The following is a 21819-nucleotide window of genomic DNA, read 5'->3' on the forward strand; positions in this document are numbered from 1 at the left end:
TTATTTATTTGACAGAGATCACAAGTAGGCAGAGAGGCAGGCAGAGAGAAGGGGGACGCAGGCTCCCTGCTAAGCAGAGAACCCGATGTGAGGCTCGATCCCAGGACCCTGAGATCATGACCTGAGCCGAAGGCAGAGGCCTAACCCACTGAGCCACCCACGTGCCCCTTTTCTCTTTGTCAAGTAAAGATTTCATTTATTTATCTGAGAGAGAGTGCACGTGGGAGAAGCAGGCTTCCCCTGAGCAGGGAGCCCAATGTGGGACTCGATCCCAGGACTCAGGGATCATGACCTGAGCCAAAGGCAGATGCTTAACGAATGAGCCATACCGGCACCGTGGTTCTCTGGTCTTTATCACACTTGGCCCAGTTTATAAGTACAGATTTATTTCTGTGTTTATCTGGGTTCTACCCCCTTTACTGGACTGTGAGCTCCACAGGAGTTCAGTGCTCATCATGTCTGGCTGGTCCCGCACAGCACCTTGGGTGCCTAGCCTAGGCTATACCTGGGAAATTCCTGAGTGAGTGGGTGAATGAAGAATTTTGGAGCTAATTTTGTGACTTCTCCTTATCGTACATTACTCAACAAATGTTCAGAAAGCAACTTTGTGTTAGGATGGTTTTGACCATCTCCTGTACGCAGGCAGAGTGCTAAGAGCCATTAGAGCCAACATTTGTGTGTTTCTATATGTGTGTAGGTTGGATCCCAGAGACTGTGGAGGAATGGAAGCTTCTCCTACATCTCGTACAGAACAAGAGCACAAAACCAAGCCCCCAGAAGGTACCAAATGGGAACTTCAATGATGGACCTTCCCCCATCAACATGGAGAATGTGGCACTCCTGTTAGCTAAGGCCATGGGCCCAGATCGGGCCTGGACCCTCCTACAGGAATGTGGTTTAACGGTGGAGCTGTCAGAGAGGTTTACCAGAACCTGTGATATCCTAAGGATTGCTGAGAAAAGGCAGAGGTAATAACTTGTCGCGCCTTGTCACGCCCTTTCCACAGGTACTTGGGGAATGTGGAAGCTCACAGATTTTCAGAAGGGGGTGGGGCTCTAGAGATGATTCAGCCCCAGCCTTTCCCTAGTAGCTGAGGGCGCTGAGACTTCTCTGCTGCTGAAGGACGAGCCTAAGGTAATGCTGTGTTTCATAGTCATGACCGAGACCCTTGTGGACCAATGTGAATACCCAGGGCTGATATGTACCAGTTTGCAAAGACAGCACCAAATGTCACATTGTCTCAGGGCTTTTTTTGTTTTGTTTTGTGGTGGTAAAATACAGATAACGTAAAATTTACCATCTTAACCATTTTTAAAGTGTCTGATTCAGTAGTGTTAAGTATATCCATATCATCTTGCAAAACTTAGACTTTACCTATTAAACAACTCCTCATAAACCGCCTCTGTGCAGCTTCTGGCAACCACCAGTCTGCTTTTGTCTCTGTGATTTTGACTTATCCAAGGGAGGTATTCCCCAAGACCACCAGTGAATACCTAAAACCATGGATATATCGAACCTCTATATGTACTGGGTTGTTTCCTATATAGGCATACCTGTGATAAAGTTTAATTTTTAAGTTAGTGAGAGATTAATAATAACTGATAAAATGAACAGTTATAACAGCTTACCAGAACAAAGGCTATATATATGAATGTGGTCTTTCTCTCTCTCTCTCTCTCTCTCCCCCTCTCCATTTCTTGCTCTCTCTCTTTGTCTCTCAAAATATCTTATTGTACCGTACTCACCCCTCTTCCTGTGATAATGGGAGTTGATAAAATGCCCACGTGATGAGATGGACTGAGGGGAGTGACTTAGGCATCGTGACGTAGTATTCGGCTACTCTTGACCTTCTGATGGGATATCAGAAGGAGGATTGTTTGCTTCTGGACCATGGTTGACTGTGGGTATCTGAAACCATAGAAAACAAAACCGTGGGTAAGGGAGGAGGACTACTATATTATAAGTACCTTATATCAGTGAATTCATATGGTGCTTGCCTTTTTAATGACTGGCTTATTTCACTTACCATAGTGTTTTTAAAGTTCGTTGATATTAGAGCATGTGCCAGGATTTCCTTCCTTTTTAGGGTTGAATAGTAAGTAGTCCATTGTGTGGATGTACCGCATTTTGTGGATCCATTCAACGTGGGATGCTTCCCCTTATGGCTCTTATGAGTAAAGCTGCTGTGAACACAGACGTACAAATGTCTCTTTGAGACCCCGCTTCCAATTCTTTTGGATGTGTACCCAGAAGTGGGATTGCTAGATTATATGGAATTCTATTTTTAATTTTTTGAGGAACTGTTTTCCATAGGGGTTACCATTTTACATCCCCACCAGTAGTGCAGAAGGGTTCCATTTTCTCCATATTCTCAGTAACACTAGCTACTTCTTTTTGACAGTACCCATCCTAATGGGGGTGAGGTGAGAGGATTCTGTGGCTTTTATTTGCATTTCCCTAATGATTAATGGTGCTGTGCATCTTTTCATACACTTGTTGGCTGTTTGTATATTATCTTTGGAGACCTCTGTTCATGTCCTTTTTCCTATTTTTTAATCGTATTGTTTTTCTTTTTTGAATTTTTTGTATATTCTGGATATTAACCCTTTACCAGATACATGATGTACAGATAATTTCTCCTATAGGACAGAATGCCTTTTCACTCTGTTGATCATGTCTTTTGATGCACAGATCAGTCAACTTTTTGAATCCTTTAATTTTCTGTGTGTTTAAAAAAGTGTCTTGTAAAGAAAGGACAACAAAAACTAAATGTGCTTGTTTCTTTTCTCTGGGATTTCAGAGCCTTGATACAAAGCATGCTTGAAAAATGTGATCGGTTTCTCTGGTCTCAGCAGGCCTAGTGGAAGAAGATTGAGCACACGTCACAACGTTGTGAGAAAAACTGAATCATGCTCCCAAATGTCCTGAGTGCGTTTGCTGTTGAAGGAAAGGTACCGCCTGAAAACCCCGCCCCCTTCCGGGGTGTAATTTTGTCAGTGTCCCTCACTTCTGCATTTGTGGCTCCATCTGTGCCTTCAGTGTTTCTCAACCAGGATTGAACTTTGAAAGGAATCAGTCCTTGTCTGGTGAAATGAAGTGCCCTGGAATCAGAATATGAAAGTTCCCAGCCATGCCGGCCTTATTCTGAACGACAGTATTACCTTCTCCTTGCTGGTGGATTGGGATAATTAGTTTCCTGTTGTGACTGTCATGGAGGGAGCAGAAGTTTCTCCTCCCAGTTCCATGAAGACGGATAAAGTAACTGGCAGGAGTTGAATTCTTTTTACATCTAGGCTGGAATAGTTGAGAAATTACTGAAATAAGACTTGGCAGAATGGAATTAGCACATCAAAGAAGTGAAACATTGAGCATTCAAGTTAGATATTTACATTAAATGACCCCATATTTAAATTGAGCTAATTTAAAATATATTTTTCCTAGTATTTGATGTTTTCTAATCTGAACCTATATACAAATGACTAATTTATTACTGGAAATGTTTTATCTCTAATCTTTACTAAACGGTGGCCCAAAGGAATCATGCACTTTTAAAAATTATTTTTTAAAAGCCATAATAAAGGAAAGCGAAGTACTAACAAAGACGGTAGTAGGCGCTTGTGTCATTTAAGCCATGTACTAGAATGCCTTCCTCAGGCTCCTGTACCTTTGTAGCACATTAACATTAATAATAAATGTAAAATCTGTTTTTATTTGAATAGATACAAGGTTTATTGTAAGCAATTTGCAGGAAGGTGTGGGTAACCTCAATGTGGAGTAAGAAAAGTTGGATATGTAATGATTCAGTCATAACACTGAGAGCTACAGACGGAAATGGCTGTCAGACTTCCATTTGATATTCGGATACTATGTAACCAGATGGGTTGAAGAGATTATCAGGGAAAGGAGGCTCACACAGTTTCATAGAGTTTTGGGAAGCATAAAAAACCTAACGATTCTGCTCAAAAGTGGGGGTAGGGTGGGTGGGTGGGTGGGTGTGTTTGTGTGTGGTTTCCTCTTACCAAGGAAGTCTCTGACACCAGTTGGGTGGCTACAGTTCAACCCATTTCTGACACTACTGACCCAGAGGTAGCATCAGATCCCACAGGTAAAGGGCTCAGTCCTAAGAGTGCCCTCCATTTTATTTTGTTAAATGTAAATTCAGTTCATTAACATGTAATGTGTTAGTCTGAGATAGAGATCAGTGACTCATTAGTCTTATGAACACCCAATACTCATTACATCATGTGACCCCCTTAATGTCCATCACCCAGTCACCCCATCCCCCTACCTCCCCACCCCCGCCCTCTGCTTTGCCCACTAATTACATGTCCAGGTTGTTACCTGTACTTCTGACCAACTGGCTATAAATCTGAGGTCCTCATGATCCCTTCCTTGGGTTTGATAATTTGATTAAATTGCTAGAGCAGCTCCCAGAACTCAGAGAAACAGTTTATTTACTAGATTGCCAGTTTACTATTTAAGGACAACTCGGGAACAGCCAGATAGAATAGATGCATAGGGCAAAATTTGGGGAAAAGTGTGAGGAGCTTCCGTGCCCGCTCCAAGCTCCACCTTCTCTGAATATGACATGGTCATCAGTCCAGAAATTCTTTGAGTCAAGTTCTTGGGGTTTTTTATGCCTTCGTTACAAGGGTGTGGTTGATTAAATCACTGGTTACTGGCCATCGAACTCAATGTCCAGTCCCTCTCTCCCTCCTGAGGTCGGGGTGGGGCAGTGGTTTAGAGGATGGGATTGAAGGTTCCAGTTCTCTAAATCACGTGCTTGGCTCTACTGGCAACCAGCCCCCATCCTTAGGAGCAGTCCAAATGTCACCTCATTAGTACTACAAGACACCTCTGTGGCACTCATCTTTTAGGAAATTCCAAGGGTTTTTAGGAGCTGTATGCCAGAAATGGGAGGAAGGCCAAGTACATATTTCTGTCGGTCACAATATCTTACCTTCCCACTAGAATCAGCTGGGTTTTGTCTGTATTGGATTATGTCAAATGTTCGTCTGTACTGAGGTAAAGGGCAAGATGCTTCCTTTCACTGGCCATCAGCTTCTGTTGTCACATGATGACTGTCCAAAAGAGGACCCAGAAGAAATCTCAGAAGGAGATGGCTTGAACTGGCCTGATGGTGCAATCATTTCCTGACAGATTGCTCTAAGGGATCATACAGCTGTCCTCATTTGCCAAGAGGGTACAGAGAAATTTCTGGCATTAAAAAAATAATAATAATAAATAATAATTTTTTTTTTTTAAATCACATCCTCGAATTTATTTTCCAAAGTAAACCAAGCAACAGCAAAAAAGCCCCTTCAGTTAAGCAATAAAGTTTCAACAGTCAAGTGGATATTAGGCAGTATTTCCCAATACAACTTGTATCTTTCACTGGCCTAAAAATTCTAGAGAGTGACGCAGGGTGGCCTCACTTTCAACAGGGCTACAGGGTAGCGTAGTGGCTAAGAGCTTGGGTGCGGAGGCGGGCTGTCTAGCTTTGAATGTTGTTCTGTCTCCTAAATGACCTTGGAGAAGTTACTTTGTTTCTGTCAGTGTCAGTTTTCTCATCCATACGATGGGGACAGCAGTAGCACTCAGGATGGTTTGAGAAGTGACGGAAGTCCTGAATGTGATGAAAGTGAAGCATGGAGCAGGCGCTCAGCGCAGAGAGTGCAGGGAGAGCCATCTCTCCCAGACACATGAGACTGAAGTGCAGGGCAGTAGAGCTCGGGACAGTGCGCGGGGAACACGTGTTAGCTGTGGTGTGCAAGGGCTGGAATATCCTTGTGCCCAGTAGTGATCAGACACGAGTAAGCTGGTTTGTATGACTCCGAGAGAGCGGGAGGACCAAAGTTGAAGTTAAGAATGTCCTTGCAGAGGTGCCTGGGTGGCTCAGTGGGTTAAGCCGCTGCCTTTGGCTCGGGTCATGAACTCGGAGTCCTGGGATCGAGCCCCACATCGGGCTCTCTGCTCAGCAGGGAGCCTGCTTCCTCCTCTCTCTCTGCCTGCCTCTCTGCCTGCTTGTGATCTCAATAAATCTCTCTCAAATAAATAAAATCTTAAAAAAAAAAGAAAAGAAAAGAATGTCCTTGCATGTGTTAAATTTGTCCCTGTCCTGCCCAAGGCTCGGAACCTTGTGGCTGTCCTTGCCTCTCCCCTCCTCAACTCTCATGCGCCATCCCTCGGGAAATGCTCTCCCTTCTGTGTTGGTGGTGTTTTTCCATCGGTCAGTTTTTTCCCCCACTTGCTGTTGCCGCTGGTCCATGTTCGCATTCCTTCTTGCCTGCCTGGACAGTCGGAGCAGGTTTAATGACCTTTCTTTCTTCACTTCCAAACTCTACCTTCCCCTCCGCTACCACTCCGTGTTAGCTCCTTAAAATAGAAGCACCTAGGTATCCCCCCAAGTCAGGTGACTCACAAACTTGCTACACATTGGAGTCACCGCAGGAGCTAGTGGCAAATACTGATGTCGGGGATCCTGCCCCAGGCCTGGGATCTGCAGATCAAGGGTCTGATTTAATCCTCCTACTCCTACATTGTTCCTAGATTTAGCTGAAGAGTGATCTTGAATTCTCTAGAAACCCCTGACTTGGTCTCACGGGAGGTTAATGAGAGATCCACCGCCAGATTTCTTGTCCTCTTGAGACACAGCCTTAATCGGGCCTCTTCCCCATTTGTAACTTTTGGTGGCTCCCCTCTGCTTTCCAAATAAAGCCCGAATCCTTGAGCTTGTCGTTGAGACCCGTTGGTGACTTGTTTCCAAGTTCAGTTTCTCGGTTCCAGAGTTTATCTCTCATCCTGGGCTCTCTGCTTCTGGATACGCTCTGCATGTGAACCTCTGGTTGGGCCCCTGCTTAAATTAACCTTTGAATGACAAGTGTGGGTTACCTTACATTGTGATAAAATAAGCATAACACAGACTTCATCATCTTAACCATTCTGTGGCCGAACAAGGGGCTGACATCTCTCCTTGTGCCCGGAAACAGAAACTTTAGAGTGGGGTCAGAGCTTTTCCTACCCCTTCGTTTAGAAGGCTCTGCATTCCACTAAACTTCTGAACAACACTGTAGAGTTGCGACACAGCTGCTGTGTGGTGTCTGGAGTTTCCAGGCAGCCCTGGCCTTCTGGATCAAATGCAGATCACAGAAGCAGCCCGGAAAAAAATCCTTCATGGTAATTCTTTCCAGAGGGCTCAGAAAAATACTGACTGGCACCACTGTGGCCTAAATACAGAGAATGTTTTCCCAGATTGTGGTTTTCCCATCTTGCCCAAGTAATACATCTTTCTAGATGGACAACTCTGAATCATAGTGAATATTCAAATTGATTTCCCTCTAGTGATGTGGGCAATATTTATACCTGTTATCAGTAGGTAAAACCTGGGTTTAGTGACTTTGTGTCAGTGTTTTCGGGTGTTTTTTTTAAGGTTTTTTTTTTTTTTTTAGATTTTATTTCTTTTTCAGAGAGACCGAGAGAAGAGAGAATGAGAGAGCGCGTGCGCACAAGCAGGGGGAGCACCAGAGGGAGAGGGAGAAGCAAGCTCCCAACTGAGCAAGGAGCCCGATACAGGACTCGATCCTAGGACTTGGATCATGACCTGAGCCAGAGGCAGGTGCTGACCTGATTGTGCCACCCAGACGTCCCCAACATCTTGGAATTTTAATTGATTTCTGAATAAGGTTCTCCACATTCTTCTTTTGCTTTGGGAACCCCATATTAAGTAACTGGCTCTGGCTGCCATAGAAGATCTAAGGTGGAGTCTGAGATTATACGTTTCCAAGAGATTCCCAGGCCATGCTTCCTTGGATTGCCCTTTGGGTAGCAAGGCTTGGGCTAAAAGCTGGTAAAGCAGCAATTTGGAAGGAGCCAAGGCGCCAGCAGGTGGATTACTTGCCATGTTAAGCGGAACATAAATCTTTGCATTCCTTAAGCTACTGAATCTCTGTGACAGCAAGTTAGCTTTAGTCTAATTGAAGGAAGGGAAGTAGAACCGGTCTCACAGTCTGTTCTGTTCTCAGTTTATTTCAGCTTAAATAATTATGGAGAAATAGCCTTCTGTGAAGTGTGCCAGGAAACTGGCCTCTGACCATGTCAGACTTAAGCTTAGGCTCTCTGGTCCCCCCTCCTCTGTGCTGGTGGATGCCAGCTGGAATGGCCCTTATGACCTAGGGGACTGGAGAGAAGGAGGAGCCAAGGCCGTGCCGGTCAGGCTGACCAGAGGCAGCCCCTAGCTAACAAAAACTTGCTTCTTATTGCCCTTGAAACTTACCCCCCACTGGGGACGTTGTGGCTCATATGTTCCTCAGATCCCCTAACTGAAACGGTGATCACATCACCCTGATTCTACCCCAACTTCTAAAAAACTTCTGTTATAAGAAAACAAAAGCAAGTTGTCTTAAGCAAAATATTACATGGTGTGCTGGAGATCCAGTCTTGTTGCTAAGAATGTCACCAACCCCATAGCTTTCCCAGTCTCTCAGAGAGCACTGTGCTCCAGATCCTGTCCCCCTGGGCTGGACTCTGTCTGTGTGGCACCACTAGGTTCATGGCTCCCCATTTCACAAGTCCATTAGTTTACATTTCTCTGCCCTTCCTGCTTCCCTCCCCCTCCCCTTGGCTAACCAGTGCCTTTTCCTCTCTTCTCTCTTATCTTCAACTGAACATCCCATCAGTGCCTTCCTTCCAGAGTGAATTTACTCTACATGCCTTGGAGATCCCTGTGCTTTTCCATGAGCTTTAGAAAAGCACAGGGTTATGGTATATCAGGTCTGGCTTATGTACTACCTCAGATCCTGTGGCCCCCTCGTCTTCCTGCAGCCCGTTCTCTGACAATCCCACATGGGCTTGGGTCCTTTTCCTGCAGGAGCAGCTGGGCAGCACCTTGCTTTGGGTCTGTTCCATAGGGCTTCTGTTTCCTACACTAGGGAAGCCCTCGGTACTCACATGTGCACAACCACGAAGTGCAGGAACCCTAATACTCTAGGGTTCACATTTGACCAGTAGAAATGGAAGCCAGTTGATAGGTGCTTTTCTTTTTTGAATCCTGGTGGATAGGGCTCAGGCATCTGGTACTGCATCTTCAGGATGTCCCAGTGGGATTGAGCTCCAGCTCTAAGGCTCTTACTTGTGGCCTGCCCTATAATACATCCTTCTCTTGGCCATGCTCCTCCCATGATCTACAACCCTGTCTCTCATGTCTGCTCCGTGGGGTTGTTTCCCAGTAAAGTACCTGAGAACCTAGGGGAGGCGGTGGGAGTGAGGAAGGCAGGAGGTGGGAGGATTCTTCTATTTGAGGCTTTATCACTTAGACTTAATCCACTATTCAAGTTAGGGGTCCATTAGGTAAGAAAAAGTAGATAGATTGTTTCTCCCCTGACATGACCCACTTCCTATCCTTCCTCCTACCCTGATGCCCTCAGTTCCCCAGAGCTAAGCCCCCTGACCTATCTCCCTACCTGCACGTGCAGCTCAGCTCATAGCTTGCTATAGAAAGTACTGGAGGCTCCTCCCTGTCTAACCTCCAGGCAGCCCTCCAACTATAAACTGGGGTACAGGGGAGCATGGCACGGCTATATTTATCCAATAGTGAGAGATCCAGAGGGCCCAGGGCCCGTTCAGATGGTGGCCCAAATGCCAAGCAGATTCCAAGCTGTTCTATTAACTGTAAGTCCCTATCAGAGAACTGGGAATTTTAATTATTATGTATTAATACTGTCCAAGGAAGTAGTGGTGTAGGTTAAGGGAGGAGCCTCAAGCCAGACTTCCTGTGTTCAAATCCTGGCGTTACCACGCATTAGCTCTGTGATCTTGAGCAGGTTACTCAGTCTCTTTGCCCCTTGGTGTCCTCATCTGAAAAATAATCTGCCCCATAGAGCTGTGGCCAACTGGGACTAGAACAAGCTCTGTAAATATTAGCCATTATGACTAGTATTATTATTAAAATACTCTCCTGGCTAATCCCAGTAATCCTGGTTCTTATTTTTTAACCAAAACATAGTTAATATTTCACACTAAACATAGCAAGAGTTGTGCTTTTCTTTTTTCATATGGAGATGGTAATAATATTTTTTACAAAATTCCCTATGCATAAGATAAACAACAGATTCTTTTGTTGTATTATCAAAATAATACTAAACAGAATTTTTAAAAAACTCCCCTGGGTAAAATGGGTATTACCTGAAATGACCGCATAGTATTCCATTTTATGGTCATATTAAATCATTCGTATTATTTGATGAATGTTCTCTCCTTCCCCCACCCCACCCCCGCCCCAGGCCCTAGTCTGTTATTTACATTTTTTTCCTCATACAGTTTTTTAGTTGAGATGTAATTCACATACCATAAAATTCACCCTCTCTGAGTGTTCAGTTCAGAGGTTTCTAGTATATTCACAGTATTGTGCATTCTTCACCTCCGTGTAATTCCAGAATATTTCCATCATGCCAAAAGGAAACTTCATACTCTTGCAGTCACTCCCTACTCCCCCTCCTTCCAGGCCATAGCAACCACTAATCTTTCTTCTCTGGATTTGTCGTTTCTGGAAATTTCATAAAAATAAAATCATATATAACCTCTTATGTTTGGCTTCTCTTATTTAGCCTAATGTTTTCAAGGTTCATTCACGTAGCATGTATTAGTACTTCATTCCTGTTACGGCTGAATACCATTCTGTTGTATGAATATACCACATTTTGTTTAAACACTCATTATTGATAAATACTTGAGTTGCATCTATTTCTTGCATATTTTGAATAATGCTGCTACTTTGGTCATGGAAGGGACAATGCTTTTTCTTAATGGAATAGATACAATGGGTATAGATTGGTCTTCCTTGCATCCAGTGCTTCTTCCAAAGTCTGTGGACTTACTGAATGCCTTATGCACTACCATGGTATTTGTTTTATACAGTATTACTCTGGTTAAAGAACTCGTCTGCAACAAATAAAACGTGGCAGTGGGACTATGCTCCTGGAATTCACTGGTTTAACCATGTTCCCTATTATCCTGAAGTAGCCGGCTGGGTAGAGTGGTGGAATAATGTTTTGAAAACTCAACCACAGTTCTAGCTAGAGAGCAACACCATTATCATAATCCCTGCAAGGGATGAGGCAATCCCCCCCCCCCGCCACCCTTATGGTATGTGCTTTAAATCAGTTTCCAATATATGGTACTGTTTCTCCCATAGCCACATTTCATGAGTCCAGGAATGAAGGCAAGGAAGTATCATTTTAGTGGTTTCTCTCACTATTACCCCTACTGATCCACTAGCAAAATTTTTTGTTTTCTGTCCTTGTGACTTGAAGTTCTGGTGGTCTAAAAGACTAGATCCAAAGAGAGGAACCACCCAAGGGAGAGAATATTCCACCTGTAGACAAGAGCTTGAGCCCACACCTGTGGACTTCCAGCCTGCTTGTGATCCTCCCTGCTTGGTTGCACGAAAAACAGGTCTTTGCTGTAGACTCTGCGCCTCCTTAGCCAGCCCCTGCCATTGCATAAGCCAATTCCTTGTGAGAGATCTAAATCTAGACCTATCTCTATGATCCTGTTCCTCTAAAACAACTTATAGTACCAAATTCTGTGTCAGAGTTTGACCAGAGAAGTCGAACCAATAGGCCATAGATGTATATATTAATGGCCTTATTACAAGGAGCTGGCTTGCAGAGTTGTAGGGGCTGGCCAAACAGTCAGGAGAGGCAGGCAGGATGGCAAGATCCAAGGGAAAGGAGAGCAATTGTAGGCCCAGTACCTATTTGGAGAGCAGGTCAAGGAAGAGTTAAGCCTTTTTCTAAAGGCCTTCTGACTGAAGAAACAAGTTCCACCTAGGATAATCACCCATTGGATTAAAGATAATTTATTAAACACTTCAACCATGTCTGCAAAATACAGCAGCATGTAAATTAGTGTTTGAATAACTGAAGGAAGACGTGTGTATACAGCAAAGTGGCTCTGGCTCCCCTTCATCCTTTAACCCTGGGCAGGGAGTATCTCCTATGGGCCATCCAGCTGGCCTCACGGAGAAGTGTGAGGGGATAGTTCAGCCCAGCCAAGTGGACACATTCAAAAGCCATGACTGGGAGTCACAGTTCTCATTTTTAATGAGAAAGCTTGTAAAGCATTGCTAGAGGAAAGGACTTTTTCTATGATAAAGTGAGATTATGTCAGTTTAGATGGAACTTTAGTGGAGATTTTGGTATAGATTTGGATACTGATCTTTAACATCACCACATTCTGCAGACCAAAATTTGGTATTTGGTATCAAATACCAAATACCCTCCACATATCCCAAACGCTGCTCCCAGGCCTGCCATCCTCTGCAGAATACTTTTCCTCCTGCTTCATTCATTCATTCATTAAGTGTTTATTGAGCATCTACCATGTGCCAGGAGCTCTGTTAGGTACTCTGGGTAACGAGGAGGACATACAACAAGATAGACATGCTTTTTTTTTAATGGAGTCTTTTTTAAAAGATTTTTATTCACTTATTTGACAGAGAAAGATCACAAGAAGACAGAGCAGCAGACAGAGAGTGCAGGGGAAGCAGGCTCCTTGTTGGGCAGAGAGCCCAATGCAGGCCTTGATCCCAGGACCCTGAGATCATGACCTGAGCTGAAGGCAGAGGCTTTAGCCCACTGAGCCACCAGGCACTCCAATACACATGCTTTTTGCCCTTTGTGATGGGTCCTGGGGACAATAATGTACAATAATAGCAGCTACAACTACATTCCCTCAGATTCCTCACCCCCCCTCCCAAAATGTTCTGCGTCTCCTCACTGCCCTCTGTTTACCTTCCTCCCTTTCTCAGGAGTACCTCCTTGCTTCTTTTCAGGTTAACCGTCATCAGTGAGCTTGACCTCATCCCCTCCTTTTGGCTAATCAGTTAAAAAGTAAATTATTTCAACCATTCGTCCATTCATTCAGTGTTGAGGTTCTGTTATGCACCAGATACTTTGCTTCGTGCCAGATACTTAAAGCTAAATAAGACAGAAATTGTTACAACCTAGGATGGAAGCTGGACCAAGAAAGCCATCAAAACAAAAAACAGTAACAGAAGAACATAAAGAATGAAAAAAATCACTACATATTAATAATAGGAAGGAGAGAATAGCTACAGTAGGTGACTCAGAGCAGTCAGAGAAGGACTCTCTGGAGAGAGTTCCCGTGAGAGACACAGGCTAAGAAGGGAGCAGCCATGGGAAGAGCAGATGGATCGAGTGTATGAGGCACCGTGGCAAACTAGAGCTTGACCTTTTGGTGGCACTGAGGGAAGACCATGGGCCAGGAGGGTGTGACAAAGGAGCGCGCAAAGCCATGAAGGCAGTTGAGGGCATCTTTTAAGAAGGCGGGAAAAGGCAGGTGGTGCCGAACACTCCAGCCTGTGGTCCTGGCTCTACACCCATGCTGTGTGCAACCCCGGACACCGTCCTAATTATGTACCTCCCCACCAGGGTTTCTCCAGCTAACCCCAAAGACTCTGTGTGGCTTACATCAAATAAGACACGTACAGTATAGAGGATGGTTTGGCATCTGCAAACAAAGAAAATGGTGGCTACTCTGTGTAATTAGTATTCACCAGCCTCCCCCACCCTGGCAGAGCTGGGGTTGCCTCCCGTGTGCTTCCGTGGAGGCTCTTAATTAAAGTGTGTTGTAAGCATCTATGTGCATATCTGGCTTCCTTTCTAGAACATTGGACCTTGTCAGAAGAAAAGTCATGTAGGAAATAGGATGGAGGGCACCTGGGTGGCTCCGTGGGTTAAGCCTCTGCCTTCAGCTCAGGTCATGATCTCAGGGTCCGGGAATCCAGCCCCGCATTGGGCTCCCTGCTCAGCAGGGAGCCTGCTTCCCCCTCTCTCTCTGCCTGCCTCTCTGCCTGCTTGTGATCGCTCTGTCTCTGTCTCTGTTAAATAAATAAAACATTTCTTAAAAAAGAAAATAGGAAAGGGGCGCCTGGGTGGCTCAGTGGGTTAAGCCACTGCCTTCAGCTCGGGTCATGATCTCAGGGTCCTGGGATCGAGCCCCACATCGGGCTCTCTGCTCAGCAGGGAGCCTGCTTCCTCCTCTCTCTCTGCCTGCTTCTCTGCCTGCTTGTGTTCTCTCTATGTCAAATAAATAAATAAAATCTTTAAAAAAAAGAAAATAGGATGAAAGTGTATTATGAACTGTAAACTACTGTTCGGTTGGGAGTTATGTTAAAGAGGCTTAGAATTGGGGCGCCTGGGTGGCTCAGTGGGTTAAGCCGCTGCCTTCAGCTCAGGTCATGATCTCAGGGTCCTGGGATCGAGTCCCGCGTCGGGCTCTCTGCTCAGCAGGGAGCCTGTTTCCTCCTCTCCCTCTCTCTGCCTGCCTGTCTGCCTGCTTGTGATCTCTGTCTGTCAAATAAATAAATAAAATCTTTAAAAAAAAAAAAAAAAAGAGGCTTGGAATCTATCCGGGGGACTGACACATGAAAGGAACGGAGGGGATGAGGTAAAGACGAGCCTGCAGGTATGACTGAAGCTCTGTGAGAGCCCGTGTGCTGCCCGGGCTACTGGAAAGGTTCTTCAAAGAAGTAGAATTTTTATTGGGATCTGAGTTTAAGGACAGTAGGAATAAAGATGAAAAACTAATGTAAGAGGCATTCCTCAGGTAGGACCAAAAAGAACTGGTTAAAAATGTCATCAGAGGGGCACCTGGGTGGCCCAGTTGGTTAAGCATCTGCCTTTGGCTTGGGTCATGGTCCCGGAGGCCAGGAGGGAGCCGCAGGCCAGGATCCCTGCTCGGCAGGGTCTGCTTCTCCCTCTCCCTCTGCCATTCCCCCTGCTCTTTCTCTGCCTCTTAAGTTAAAAAAAAACAAAAAAAATCTTTAGAACCAATGTCATCAGAGACAAGGGCTGCTGTTGGGGAGGCCAAGACATCAGTTGCCAGAACCCCTGGGATGAGGCTTCCCAAAAGCCTGATGGAGAGAGTCTGCTGAGGGACAAGGTGCAGAGGCAGAGCAGAGGACAGGACACAGGTGACTGGGCAATGAAGAGATGGGGACACAGAGAGGTCTGGGAATAGCAACAAAACACCTGGAGAGGCCTCAGCCCGGTAAGAGTAAGAGGCGGAGAGAGGAGATGAGAGGTCTTGTCCTCCGTGCTGTGGGTATCAAAGGGGCGAGCCCATGCAAGCCCTCTCCCACCCCCCAGATTGGAGACCCTGTTATTAGCCAGTCAGGAGACAGAAACTGAGCAGTGATATGAAGAGGGAGGGTTTAACATAAAGAATTATTCTATAGTTGCAGAAGATTGGCTATTAAGGGATAAAAAATAAAGGAAGGATGAATTCAGGACAGGCCTTCCTCACAAGGCCGACGTTAAGGTCTTGTTAGAAAGTGTGTGGCCTTAGTACTTGGCTTGGCAGCAAAAGTTTGCTGGGTGCCACAAGTCAAAGTGGATGAGCAAGAAAGTCCCCAGATGAGGTGACAACAAAACTTGCCAGATGTTGATGATGTCCCTGTGCCACCATTTCCTGGCATGTTTTGTTCCTGGGAGGTTTTGTGTGAAATAAGGTGGAGAAAAGCTTCTCCGGGCAGGGTTCTTAGAAGGCAGGGACAGAAACTGGTTTTCACTGGATTTGACGGCCCCGCTGAGAAACCAACAGAGGATCAAAGTGACAGTGGCCAGATCAGGATGCCACCATCCCGTCCTCCCACAGCTGAGTCCCCTGACCCCAGGGACAGAGAGCACTAAGGCACAAGACAAAAGGAACTAGACACTGAAGTCAGAGAAAGTGACAGGACACCACGGACAGCAGTGAGGGGTGTGGCGTGGAAGGACCTGGAAATAGCACAAGTGCAACTAGAGGGGCCTGGACAGGGGAGTAGGTCTGATTGGAGAGGAGTGAGTGCAGGGCGTCTGTCCCTGTGATGCTGAGATTTCCTCCCCAGCACATCAAACACAGGGGCCCAGGCTCTGCCCGCTCAGGGTGGAGATGTCCAGCCTTCACTCCTGGGGAGCAAACAAGCAGTCCTTATACCCAAGAGTAACACACACTTTTCAAGTCAGTCTCATTAAGCATTTATTAGACACCTATTAGGTGCCCTCCCCCCGCCTCTGGGGACAGAGAACTCAATGACTGGGTGTTCCTGCCCTCAGGGTCCTCACAGCCCATCTCCCCAGGACAGAGCCAAGGGGAAGCTCAGTACTTGTCAGACAGGCCAGGAGGTCGGAAGTGGTTGGGGTCTTTGCCACTCCGGCCCCATTCGTTGGCAGCCTGGTCAGCCTTCGAATCCTCCACTCCGTGGCCGCTGTCTCCATACTTGAAAAGGTCTGTGACTCTCTGAGAACTCTCTCTGGCATCACTGGAATGGAGGAAGGCAGGTGGAGACTCATTAGGGGCTGCTGAGCAACAGGCCCCCGCCCCCACCAATCCCTTCTCTTTCCGAGGGATGGCTGAGAGGGGCCCAGGCCAGAGGGGCTGAAACACGGACCCTGCTCCACACACAGCCCAGGTCAGCCCAGGCTGTTCCCCGTGCCCACAGCAGGAGGGTGGGAGGCCCCCATTCCCACTGGCCTTGCTCTGGCTCTGCCAGCCAGTCAGACCCCACACTGGGCACAGAGGGGAGGGTGGGCAAGAGGACCAGGAGCCGCTGTCTCTACAGGAAGCTTCTCTACTGTAGGCCCTTCCTGGCTCTCTAAGGCCGCCATGCTCAGCCAGGCCATCCCTGCATCCCCGGGGCCCTTGTTACCTGATGACTTTAGCAGCCCAGGCGCCCCCAGGACCCCTTTGTGCAGCATCATAGTTCCCGCGGGCATGGAAGTATTTGTCCGAATTTTTGTAATTGGCTTCTCTCATGTCAGAGTAGGCTCTATACATGTCTCTAGCCCCTGGAAAGGAAAGAAAATGGAAGTGATCCTCTCTTGGCAAAATAGAGAAAAAGTTTTTCTCCCAGTGATTCTAAGACTTCAGCCTTTGACAAAATCCTCAGACATTTTATTGGCTGAGATAAATATTCCTTTACTTTTCACTCCCCTGGGTGAATGTTAGGAGAATCACACTTGGTGCAAGTTTTATTCTCTGTGAGTCCATTCTAAGTACTTTGCTACTTGGTTTTTGAGTGTGTGTGATGTGTGTGAACAGGAGGTGGGGTCGTCTTTAAGGGATGCTTCTTGTACAAGGGAACCTCTCTACCTGGGAAGGACAGGGGCTCCTTGGACTGGGGCATGAGGACAAAGGCAAGTCTGAATGAGGCTGCTGACCCAGAGGGCTCCCAACCCAGTCGGCGGGAGAAATTCCTCCCTGTGGGCAGCGTGAAGACAACTCAGGCCTGTGTACGTCAGAATATCCGGGGCTTAGGTGGCACCAGAATTGACCAAACTCAATCATAAATGTAATTGATAAAGATGAGTTCCCCCAAGGGAACTTTATAGAAATGGGGTCACCATCAAGGCAGAAAAAGAGCAACTGACCCACCAGCTCTAAAGTCCAGTGTTCTCCCCAGTAAATGGAAGAGTATTGACTTCCACAGAGTGCTTGTGCAGACAAACTGAGAAAATACGCATAGAACTTCTGGAAGGCTGTAGTTGCCCAGGATGCTATCACCGCTCTGGGCTTTAGGAAGTCTGGGACAAACCCAGGAATGGGACTAAGGAAGAGGAAGAGCAAGCGAGTTACAGACTGAAGGAATCTGATCAGGCTACAGCTGTGCCTGTGAGAATTTCAAAGGATCGACAGTAAACCCTCAAAGCAGTAATCAGTGACTCTCACCAAAAAACAAAAATAAAGATAAATGATGTTGTGTAATACACAAATCGTGGCACTGAGTCTGACTGCTAAGTTGTGTTCCTCTTGCTCCCCTGCCCAGCCAGGCCCCAGGCCCTCAGAACCACCATCACCTAATTCCTTGTGCCTGTTGACTGTGGGGAGCGGAGCTCTGCAGCGTGGCCCTCTGCCTCTCCCAGGGCGTGTCTGCCATTTGCTCAGATACACAAGAGGCTGTGTGATCCCAACAAACCCCCCCCCCCCCGCCCACACCGTGGGCCATGCACTCTCTGGTCTGGGAGTCAGGACAGCGCTGTTCTATCAAGGTCTGGGGAGCTCTACCACGGGGGCCATCCAGTTCTGCTTGAGGACTTTGTCAGACTCTTCATTATTTTGTGCCTCAGGTCCTCTGTCAAGGGATTATGGCCTCTACACTGCAGGGCTACAGATTAAAACCTGAGGATGAAAACAAATTCATTCATCCACACAAAACTCTTAGAACAGTGCCTAGCACAGGCCCAGCTCAGTGACTCCTGGATGGAATGAGGTCCCCCTTTCCTGGCAGCCTGAAACCCAGCCACAAGTGGTCCCTGACTTCCCGCTAGGTGGCGCTCGCGTCCCAATTGTAAGGAGGGCACGGGCACCCTGGACCCCAGCTCTCTTCCTGCTCCTGCTCCAAGTTGAAGCCCTAAACTCAGTGGCCTCCAGCCTGGGGATCCCCTGGAAGAGTGCAATGCTGCCTAGAAAAGCCAGGGGTGGAGCGATAGGACAGATGTGGTTTAAGGAGAACGGCCATGTGTAGTAAGTAAGCCCTAGAGACCTAATGCATAGTATAATGAATACCAAACAATATTGTAATTATGAAATATGCTATAGTCTAGTTAATTACTTCAACTCCTAAAAAGAAAGGATAATTATGTAACATGATAGAGGTGCTAATTATAGCTACAGTGGCAATCAGATTAAATATATAAATGCATCAAATTAACATGACATACACCTTAAACGTATTCAATGTTATATGTCAGATATAGTTCAGTTTAAGAAAAAAAGCCTGGGAAACTGCTATCTTGAAAACCATGCTTCTTTTCCCACTTGTGGCCTTTGGTCTGTGTAGACATGGCCTCTGCTCTGGGCAATCCTGGAGGGAATCCAGGGGCAGCCTCCCCCTGCTCCCATGCTTTTGACCTTACCTTGGCCAGCTTCCTTGAGGAAGCCTAACCATCTTTGGCTGCTGACGCCCAGGACCAGGGAGCACAAGAGGATGCCCAGGACAAGCTTCATCCTGCTACAGACTCAAAGACACACAAAGATGACAGGTGTTTAGTTTTTGTTTGGTCTGATTTGGGGGGAGGGGTGATGTTGACCTATTGTATTTCAAAACTGAGCCACACTCAGGATTATCTCTATCTATATATCCACACACACAGACACACATGCATATGTGTGCACATACATCCGTGTATATATATATATGTATGTACATATGTGTAGAAAGAGGTAGACAGTATGTATACATATATTAGGCAGGCGATACATAGATACATAGAGAATTCCAAAGGGTCCACTTGTCCATTTCCACTTGCCTCATTGGAATCCCAGCATGAGAGACTGCGCTGCACTTTTTTTTTTTTTTTAAGAATTTATTTATTTAGTTGACAGAGGTTACGAGTAGGAGAGAGGCAGGTAGAGAGAGAGAGGAGGAAGCAGGCTTCCTGCCGAGTAGAGAGCCCGAGATGGGACTCGATCCCAGGGCCCTGGGATCGTGACCTGAGCTGAAGGCAGATGCTTAACCCACTCCTGATAGAAACCACTATGCGGGGCGCCTGGGTGGCTCAGTGGGTTAAAGCCTCTGCTTTCGGCTCAGGTCATGATCTCAGGGTCCTGTGATGAAGTTCTAAAACCTAGGTGAGGTTCGGTGGGCTGAGGTCCAGAGCCAATGACCAAGAAAGAATTCTTGAGACATCTTTGGTGCAAAATGGTGGTTTATTAAAGTACAGGGACAGGACCCATGGGCAGAAGAGCTGCTGCGCCGTTATCCTGAGGAGGGGCTGATTATATACACAGGAGTTGGGTAGGTGAGAACAAAGGGGGAGATGTTAGTCTCTAAGGAATTTTGGAATCTAGGTCTCCAGGACCTTGAGGGGCTAGCTATTGTTGGGAGAAAGGTTATTTATTACTATTAGTAAAAATCTTCTTGTGAGATCCTTTAGATCCTTCTTGTGAGATCCAATGGGCCATATGCTTGGGAATGATTCTCGAAACTATCTTGGAGATCTAGAGATAAAGTTTCACATTTCTCCTATCAAGTGTCCTTGTTAGTAAGATTTGGGTTTAGAAGAAATTTAACTTTATTTAGGGCTTGCGGAACTGAGTTATTTGTCTCTGGAAATTGTGCTATTGTTAAGATAGCTTCTTTGTTGTAAATCTCTAGGACATTGGTAAACCAAGGGAGATTCCTGTCTTGCAGGATTGTGATCTCTGCAAGTTAACTATTTGTTTTTCTTTTAGGGCAGTCAGTCAGGGGTGCCCGAGGAATGTCACACATATTACCGAGGGGAGCAGGTGGAGAAGGGGGTGCAAGGTGCTAGCTTTTGCTTTGTCCTCAGCCAGCCTCCTGCTCCCTCATCACTGGGATCGAGTCCCCGTATCGGGCTCTCTGCTTAGCAGGGAGCCTGCTTCCCCTTCTCAGTCTGCCTGCCTTTCTGCCTACCTGTGATCTCTGTCTGTCAAATAAACAATAAAAGAAAACACCAAATCTATAAAAAAAAGAAAAAGAAACCACTTTGCATTTCAATCCTCACCTATGAGCCCTGACACCCAATGTATAAAAAGCTTCCAAAGAAACGTCTGGGCATTGCGTGACCATAGAATGAGAATTCTGTAGAATGAGATGAGTGAAACAATGCACAAATATTGGTGGAACGCCTGCTCTACCCATCCCAGAGCCCCCACCGAGGAAGTACACGACTAAATCCCAGTCCCAGAAAGCATTCACATCTGCTGACTCCTAATTGTCAGGCTACAAGACGCAGGGAGGAAGCAGAGAGCTGGGACACAGCCCAGGAATGCTGTGGGGAAAGGGAATCTGCAGAGAACAAGTGCTGGAAAAATTCTAGCACCTTACCTTGGGCTGTGGCTTCCCGCAGATCTCCCAGTGAAGCTGAGCTTCCTATGAGAGATGCCTGCACTTTATATGCTGGGGCTGTGCTGGGGGAACAAGGGGGAAAGACAGGTTTGAAGCCAAACCCTGAAATTTGGGAAATTTTCCTTGGCCAGAACCCAGCAGCTTGCACAACAGGCTCCTTCCTTGTTCCTCTAAGGGTCTATTCAGCCAGAGCAGCCCCACCCCAGTTGAACTGCCATTTTGCTTTAAACTTAAATTGACTTTGCTCCAGGGGAACTTACTTAAAAACAAGTCCTGGAAACCAGTCCCACATAACAAAGTCCAAGTACAAGGGTGGGTCAGGCCAGGTGGAGGTATTCAATCAGTGGGGGTGCATACCAAGGAGTATGGGCCCCTCCCTCTGGGTATCTTTTGGGCGCCAATTCTGAACTAGGTGATAGGCTGGTTCAAATGTCTACTAGGGTAAATTGTAATTCAGTTGGTCACCTAGCAGGACTGTGCAGCTTTCTTTGTGTGTTACAATCTCATTGGCCACCTGTGCATGGCCAGGCCCAACCACATGGCCTTTGCTCTATAAAAGTTAGTCTGGAAAGCAGGGAGGGGTCATCCTCTCTGTAAGGGGTGGCCCCGACGGGTCTGTTTGACCATAGGTTTGATTCTTGATGCTTGGCACGAAATAAAGCTTTGCTTGACTTTTGCTTTGTATCAGTCTTGCTCCCTTAATCATGGACCCATTATTGGGGTACCCATTTTGGGGGGGACCCAACATTCCCATCTAATTTCCCAGGTTGTGCAACCTGGCAGCTTCCAGAGTGCAGCAAACTTGGGGTTTTCTGCCTGTTTTCAGTCTCCTTCCTGGTGAGGAAAGATTTCCTTCCCAACACAATGAGGTACTGACAATGGGTGTGAAGAGTAATCAATATTAGACAAGAGATTTGATTGTCTAAAGAATGAGCATAGAAGGCGAATGG

General features: G+C 46.3%; 2 protein-coding genes across 7 annotated transcripts in view; one reads left to right on the forward strand and one right to left on the reverse strand.

The window, feature by feature from the left end:
* HPS5 (HPS5 biogenesis of lysosomal organelles complex 2 subunit 2) overlaps window positions 1-3716 on the forward strand; it is a 48313-nt gene extending 44597 nt beyond the window's left edge. The window contains exons 22-24 of one of the 5 annotated variants that reach the window (XM_059407505.1): window positions 698-780; window positions 1007-1134; window positions 2856-3716. In XM_059407505.1, the coding sequence (XP_059263488.1) occupies window positions 698-780; window positions 1007-1087 (164 nt within the window). In that variant the 3' untranslated portion in view covers window positions 1088-1134; window positions 2856-3716. Of the gene's footprint in view, window positions 1-697; window positions 969-1006; window positions 1135-2800 lie in introns of all 5 variants that reach the window. The other 4 variants (XM_059407502.1, XM_059407492.1, XM_059407477.1 and 1 more) reach the window with 4 other exon arrangements.
* Window positions 3717-16021: 12305 nt separating this feature from the next.
* On the reverse strand, window positions 16022-20952 carry LOC132022172 (serum amyloid A-2 protein-like). 2 transcript variants are annotated; one of them, XM_059407517.1, is made up of 4 exons: window positions 20849-20952; window positions 18915-19016; window positions 16709-16847; window positions 16022-16321 (listed from the first exon to the last, which is right to left on the reverse strand). In XM_059407517.1, exons 2-4 carry the CDS (start codon window positions 19003-19005, stop codon window positions 16159-16161), a joined length of 393 nt encoding a protein of 130 aa, XP_059263500.1. In that variant the 5' UTR covers window positions 19006-19016; window positions 20849-20952; the 3' UTR covers window positions 16022-16158. The 2 variants fall into 2 exon arrangements, with proteins under 2 accessions (XP_059263500.1, XP_059263502.1); XM_059407519.1 differs by having other exon boundaries at window positions 18915-19009; window positions 20849-20936.
* Between the last annotated feature and the right edge of the window lie 867 nt (window positions 20953-21819).

This window comes from Mustela nigripes, chromosome 1 (assembly GCF_022355385.1).
Source record: "Mustela nigripes isolate SB6536 chromosome 1, MUSNIG.SB6536, whole genome shotgun sequence".
In the NCBI taxonomy this organism is placed as follows: Eukaryota; Metazoa; Chordata; class Mammalia; order Carnivora; family Mustelidae; genus Mustela; species Mustela nigripes.

Coding starts and splice junctions, on each gene's coding strand:
- LOC132022172 (XM_059407517.1), bottom strand. CDS start 19,005: ATGAAGCTTGTCCTGGGCATCCTCTTGTGCTCCCTGGTCCTGGGCGTC. Junction 16,848..18,914: donor CCTCAAGGAAGCTGGCCAAG/GTAAGGTCAAAA, acceptor TTTCCTTTCCAG/GGGCTAGAGACATGTATAGA. Junction 16,322..16,708: donor TGGGCTGCTAAAGTCATCAG/GTAACAAGGGCC, acceptor CCTCCATTCCAG/TGATGCCAGAGAGAGTTCTC.